Source organism: Asparagus officinalis, chromosome 5 (genome assembly GCF_001876935.1).
Source record: "Asparagus officinalis chromosome 5, Aspof.V1, whole genome shotgun sequence".
NCBI lineage: Eukaryota > Viridiplantae > Streptophyta > Magnoliopsida > Asparagales > Asparagaceae > Asparagus > Asparagus officinalis.
In genome coordinates, this window is record NC_033798.1 from 95,093,020 (window position 1) to 95,100,308 (window position 7,289).

The window sequence follows — 7,289 nt, forward strand, 5'->3', positions numbered from 1 at the left end:
TTAATTTCCTAAGCTAGTCATTCCCCATGATCTCTCTGCCGCCTTGACACACTCGCTGAACCTAAAGCAATCAAGTTCATGATCGATCGCCATGCCTGAAGCTTGCATGAAGGAGTAAACTGTCACTGGACTCACAAGTCTAAACCCTCTGCCCACTAGGTCTTTGCTTATGGCTTTAGACTTTGGGGTTTTCGAAGGAATATTTGTGCGGACAAATTTTCTAAACCAACCTATTTGGACTTTTATTCCCAAAAAACGACCCCATTCAAAAATAATTGCAAAAACCGACCTGGTTTCAGCCTCAGTGCTGAAACCAGGTCGGTTTTTAAAAAAAACTCTCCGAAACTTCACGGGAGTTGAACTCTCGTGAAGTTTCGTAGTTCAAAAAACTTCACGGGAGTTCAACTCCCGTGAAGTTTCGGAGAGTTTTTTTCAAAAACCGACCTGGTTTCAGCGCTGAGGCTGAAACCAGGTCGGTTTCTCTAAATAAATGTGAAACGGGTCTTTTTTTGGGAATAAAAGTCCAAATAGGTTGGTTTTGAAAATTTGTCCATATTTGTGCAGCTCCTCTATGAATGTTGCCTTCGATTTTTTATAATAGGCTTGTGATTCACATGGCTCCATATGTACCCACTGAAAGATCCAAATTCTCCAACAACCTGTTTGGGGGCACGCGTAAGGGTGAAATTTAGGTATTTATGCAACAGTATTATTAATGCTAAACTAATTACAAATATTAATTATTCTCAAAGCTACATGTTTGTATCTAATATTAAATAGTGTTGCTTAGCTGTAGCTGGCGAAGTGTGTTGGGGTTTTGCATCAAGTAAGATAATCACACTATAGATCTCATACTGTATTTATACTATAAGAAAATCTAAAGTAGATCCCATAATTTATAAGGAAGGATTGAGAAGTTAGCCTTATGTTTTAAGCAAAAATTCTCAAGTTCGATAGACTGCTACATATGTTACAAATAAAGTACAGTAAAGTTGTTCAAACTACGCTTGTTTAAAATTAAAAATAGCTTGTCAACAATAACAACAAACTACGGAAGAGAACAAAATATAGTTTTACATGATTTTTCTCACTGAGCGTAAAGTCTAAACACGAAGGGGGGATTTTTTTTTAAAGGAAGATGATTGCCTTGGATCCCGTATTTGTTCTTAAGGGCCTTTTAGAGGATTATTATCTGTATAAGACTGCTATTGATTAGGATGGTTAAATTTGCATGGGCTAAGCTAATGTGGACATTATACGGGCTTGGCATTTGGGCATTTAAATATGGTCGCCCTTGCTCTTTGCTTCTTGTCATGGGAGGCCCATAAAATGGTAATAGTGATTTGGATCCAACGATGAAGCCCAACAGCATAAGAAAAAGGGTTTTTATATCAAAAATCTTTACTTTTCCCCAAATTGATACTTAGATCCAGATACGGCTCGGATATGATGCTTATCATATCTCCGCATACCCATCTTGGATACAGATACGGATACAGATATACCTCGGTAAAGAAAATTCATAACCATATCCGCTAAAATTGGATACAGTTACGGATATACATGCAGATATATAAGCGGATATGCATGCAGATATAAAATGGATATGAGAAAACTAGTTAGTATTGAGAAAAACATAGTTCATGTGATACAAAAAAATTCGTTAATATGTTTATTATAGCTGAAAAATTAAGAGTAGACATCTTGATCATCAAAATTAACCACAAATACATAATCTAAGAATCGAAACTATCGTAAGAGTATGACTAATATGTATTCGGATATTTCGGATACGGATACAGATATTTCACTACAAAACCATATCCGCATTCATATCATATCGGTTATAGATTTGAGTAACCATATCTGTATCCTAACGATACGATTACAAATATTTCCTCGGATACAGATACGGCTTAGCACCCCTACTTACCACCTTTAAAGTTTTTTCAGATATAAACCATCTTTACTTGCTAACATATTTGCAATATCACACCTAATCCAGTTGTCAACCTAAAAAATATGCGAAATCACCGTTTTACCCTCAGTATTTTCTTATTTTTTCATCTCCTTTCGCAAAAATCCTAACCGTAACCCTAACCCTAACCTCCTCATCCTTCTCTTCTCCCAGTCTTTCCTCCCCCTCTCTCTCGTCCTCCATCTTCCTCCCTGACGTCCTGCTCTCCCATTCCTTCCAAGTAGGAACTAGAATTAGGGTTAGGGTTAGGGTTTGGAGGAGGTGGCGGCTAGGGGTTAAGGTTATGGTTTTGCGTGAGGTTGCGGCCATGTGCTAAGGTTAGGGTTTGTAGAAGAGGAGGACGGAGGAGGCCAGGGTTAGGGTTAGGGGTTGGAAGGAATAAGATAGAGGTAATGAGAATATTTGACTTTTTGTGGGTGAATGGTAAAAAAAGGTGTGATATTCCAAATATGTTAGTAAGTAAAGATGATTTACATTAAAAAAACTTTAAAGGTGATAAGTATCAATTTGGATAAAAGTAAAGATGGTTTTGATGTAAAAACCTTAAGAAAAATTAAAATCTAGGAGTGGCTTCCTCTATTTGTGTGTGAGGTTCTAATAATAACCTCCTTAGCCTAAAAACTAAAAACCAATATCATCCATTGGATCTAGATGAATCCAATGGCTGAGAGTCAATCAAACAGTCAACAGACACATGCATTAATTACCTCAACGAACACAAATCTGGATTCACTGCAGTGAATCTGGATTCACTGCAGTGAATCTGGATTCACTGCAGTGAATCTGGATTCACTGCAGTGAAAAACGTGTTCGTTGAGGTAATGAATCTGGATTTACTGCAGTGAAAAACGTGTTCGTTGAGGTAATGAATCTGGATTCACTACAGTGAATATGGATTCATTGCAGTGAAGGACGTGTTCGTTGAGGTAATGAATCTGGAATCACTGTAGTGAATCTGGATTCACTGCGTTAAAGTAATTAATGCATGTTTTTAATGAGGTAATTAATGCATGTGTCTGTTGACTGTTTGACTGAATCCTAGCCATTAGATGATATTGGTTTTTAGTTTTTAGGCTAAGGAGGTTTTTATTAAAACCTCTCCCTATATATATATGAGAGAAATGGAGAACCTTGGTACCAAGTTGCTTCAAGCAACTTGGTAGTGATGTGGCTTAATCTTGCCCCTACATCACACCTCGAAGATAGAGCCTCAACTACCCTTCACAAACTCCAATGTAGATGTAGGGATAAGATTAGGCCACATCACTACCAAGTTGCTTGGAGCAACTTGGTACCAAGTTTCTCCATCTCTCTCTACTCTTCCTCGTCTCTCTCTCTCTCTTCTCTATATATATATATATATATATATAATAATATATATATATATATATATTATATATTATATATATATATATATATATATATGGAAAAGTGAATCTAAGGTACACCCCTAGGCTCCCACCTAAGGACGCGGCCTAGAATCACATCATTTCCTAAATTTTTTTATGATCCGCTCCGTTGAAACTTGATCTACACGTTCTTAAACCCAAACACACTAATTTTGGGGTGAACCCGTTGTGTTTTGACCATTCGTTGAGCCGTGCAAAATTCATTTCATTCGAAACCGTTAAAATTGCAGTGAGTGGATAAAGGGTCAAAACACGACGGGTTCACCCCAAAATTGGTGTGTTTAGGTTAAAGAACGTGTAGATCAAGTCAACGGAGCGGATCGCAAAAGAAGAAATGATGATTTAGGCCGGTTTTTAGGTGGGGCCTAGGGTGTCACCTTAGATTCACTTTTCTCCATAATATATATATTTATATATATATATATGTTTTCATTTATTCTTACTTCTCATACAAAACGAAAAGAAATTAATGCAGAAGAAAGCCTTGTTTGAAAATAACTTCTCAGCTAACCTCTAGGTTGTAGCTGGGGTGTTGTCATCTCTAGCATTTTATACATTGCACTAAGTAACGAGTTGATTAGAGTTTTCTAAGAAATCTAAGACTTTTTATTAAAGAATAATGGTTTTCTTTTAGTTTTTACTTTAGTTCCATTTTATGTGAAATCCAAATACTTGCCTTTTGTACGCACTTGGCGTTGTCAATTATGCACCTAACCCTGCTCTTGGCTAATCCAAACTTCTTTTTTGAAGTTATCTTTATTATATCTTTCTCGTCCATCTTGGCCACGACATTAGGATCAAACTTTGCAAACACCTCCCTGCTTCAACCTCATAATATGCCCATAGAAAAACAAAAGAAAAGAATAAGTAAGGAAATAAACATATATGCTTTTGAAGATTAGTTGAGGGTAAGGCCAAGTTATCTGTGATAAAGGTGGCAAGAAGTTAAAAATACTAGAAATTTTAGAGGAATAATCTTGTCTATCTTGAAGCATTAACAAGATTACAGTAGATATTGAATTAAAGATTTGATGGAAGGTTTTTTATTAAAAAAAAAGATTTGATGGAACATTTCTAACATTACAAAAAGGGGTCAATCTTATTCAAAAAGGCCCAATTGTTGATAGACCACCTTACTATCGCCCAATGGTGGATAGATCCCGATAGTTCTATTGTTGCTGGTAGAGACCGCACACGAACTTTTCTGACTCCTTCACCCTCAGAGTAAAAGAAAATTAGTTTTTTTTTTTGACAAAAAGCTCTTTTGAGAGTGAAAGGGTTCAACAAAAAAAAAACACTCCGGGTCTATCTATAATTGGAAATCTATAATTGCAGATAGTAAAGGGGTCTATCTGCAACAATAGAACTATATGTGATCTATTTGCAAATTAACCCCTCCAAAGATAGCACTACGGAATCAAAAGTTCTAATACCAGATGAGACGACATACCGGTACCACTCCCTTCTCTTTAGAATCTGGGTCCAATTGAAATCAATGAGCATTCCCGATAGTGTTAGCTGCTCAAATAGCTGGCTATTGACCAATTCATTATAAAAAGTGTGTTAGATGTAACGATTCAACAATTGTTTTTTCATAAGAACTAATAAGGAGGATAATTCCTAGCAACATCCAATTAATACAAAAAGACTCTAAATTGTAAAACTCCTACCTAGCTAGAACTTGTGAGCTCCTTCAATATTGTTAGGGAGGCTCACACCTCCAAATTACCTTAATTTTCTTTATAAAATTTGAGACTAAGAGGATTGATTGTGTAAAAACAAACAAATTATTAACATGCTAATAAATAAAATAAAATAAAATAAAATATTGAGAAAAAAAAATCATGCAAATAAAAACGGAGGCTCACCTATCATGAAAAACCGGAACACCCCAGCATTTATCATGGAAAGAAACGTAGACTTCATCTGCACCATAATATTTTATCAAAAACAAGAGCAAAATATATGTTAAATGACACTATAATAATTTAATCGATTGTTTTTCAGTAAAGAAATTCATCATTTTTGTAACGAGGATACTTATCTATATTTGTTTTTAATTATTGTTTTTAGATTTTGATCCTCTCTACTATCAAAAGTTCTAATATTCATAGGCTAGAATTTTCCCTTCCCAAGACTAAGGACTTCAAGTATAATGGTGGTTCGGATCGATGAGTTAGTAACCGTACGTGACTACGTCGAAACCATATGTACCTGCTCATTTGAAAGAAGCAATTAAAAATGTTTGGATATACCCTTTTACTTTAAAAAGCTTTGCAGACAGACAATTTTAATTCGTGACTCGTATTATAAGGGCGCCCCCATAAGTGTAATCTTATCAAGAGGCGAAGGATCGAGGATCTCAACCAATTAAGTGAAATTTAAGCAGTCAAAAACATCAAATTATTTTATGAGAATATGAAGAGGCTAAAGTCGTACGTACCTAATTAATACGTCCTTCTTCAAAATTTTAAGAACTTGGAAACTTATCTGTAGTAGATTTTGTTAACTACACATGGGAAAAAAAGAACAATTTTTCAAAACAGTCTCATTTAGATTTTTATTTTTCAAAATCGACTGTTTTTTCTTTTATGAACAATTTTTCAAAACAGTCTCATTTAGATTTTTATTTTTCAAAATCGACTGTTTTTTCTTTTATTTATCAAAACCGACCCGATTTTGTGATTAACAGTCTAATTACTATCCTAAATAGTCGGGGTTGCCAACCCCGACTATTTAGGACATTAATTTTTAGGGTTTAAGGCCTTTAATTAGGGTTTAACACTATCCTAAATAGTCGGGGTTGGCAACCCCGACTATTTAGGATAGTAATTAGCCTGCTAATCATAAAATCGGGTCGGTTTTGATAAATAAAAGAAAAATCGGTCGATTTTAAAAAATAAAAAACTAAATGGGCCTGTTTTGAAAAATTATTCGGGAAAAAAAAATACATAAAACGATACTAGTAACAACAATCAATCCGAAAGGAAAATTAATAAAAGCAAGTAAAGCCCTGTGCAGCTTATGACGAGGAAATCATGACATATTACCGACATTTATTAGGGGAGGTGGGAAGTAAACAAGATGATGACACTGGGTACAGGCGGACAGTCTATTTATTTTAGAAAAACGAGCTGCAAGTTAGGGCATCTCCAACAGATTCTCTAAAATTTTCTTCAAAATGGGGAAGCAAAAGTCATATTCTTCAAATTATTTTTTACACCAACTCCAACAGCTTTCCCATTTTGAAGAATCACTTGTTTCCTCCAAAATTTGAAGAATGTTGTAGATTTGGGGAAGCTTCCCTATTTTTTCTCCTTCATCCCTATTTTGGGGAACGAGATGGGGAATCTGTTGGACCAAAAATCTAACTAAATTCTCCAAAAGTGGGAAATGGGGAAGCTGTTGGAGATGCTCTTACGGACTTGTGAGCTCTCCATCCTACATCAATGTGAGCAGCAAGAAAGCAAAAGCCTCTATTTCTTAATTAGCAGCCCATTTTATTGAATTGGTTGGCTTTTGCCCAATAGGGATTCAACATAATTAATTATGTAAGTAGTTATACAAGTTGGGCGCAATTTAGACAAAACTTTAGCATTACCACTGAACTCAGTAACCCAACCGCATCTCTTCCTTCCATCAGCATCACGTAAAACAACATCTCCCCCTCTCCCAGCAACATTCCCAAGGGAAACCTCTTTCCTCCCCCGTGAGCCGAAGAAAGTACCCCTGAACGAAGCTGAAATTCTCCGCACATGATCCCACCTCATCAGACTGCTCCCGCATTCGAGAGACACGGCAAGATTTGGATAGTTTTCGCTGATTCTCGGTGCTGCACGCTCTGTTCGATGCCTGTTCGTCCTTGACAGTTGTCGGCTTCCGGGGCTTTGAGTCGTCGGCAT

General features: G+C 36.1%; 1 protein-coding gene across 1 annotated transcript; it reads right to left on the minus strand.

The window, feature by feature from the left end:
- Positions 1 to 7,289, minus strand: LOC109842202 (DNA-3-methyladenine glycosylase-like). Its single transcript, XM_020411106.1, has 6 exons — positions 6,989 to 7,289; positions 5,256 to 5,313; positions 4,838 to 4,921; positions 4,064 to 4,205; positions 583 to 659; positions 1 to 220 (listed from the first exon to the last, which is right to left on the minus strand). The coding sequence occupies exons 1-6, from the start codon at positions 7,287 to 7,289 to the stop codon at positions 1 to 3; spliced, it is 882 nt and encodes a 293-aa protein (XP_020266695.1).

Bases quoted from the DNA above. Each gene is read 5' to 3' on its own strand.
- LOC109842202 (XM_020411106.1), bottom strand. From the start codon at position 7,289: ATGCCGACGACTCAAAGCCCCGGAAGCCGACAACTGTCAAGGACGAAC. The intron at 4,206-4,837 runs GTATGTCGTCTC...AGGTTGAAGCAG, and splicing joins AAGAGAAGGGAGTGGTACCG to GGAGGTGTTTGCAAAGTTTG. The intron at 660-4,063 runs GCAAGTATTTGG...GCCCCCAAACAG, and splicing joins ACGCCAAGTGCGTACAAAAG to GTTGTTGGAGAATTTGGATC.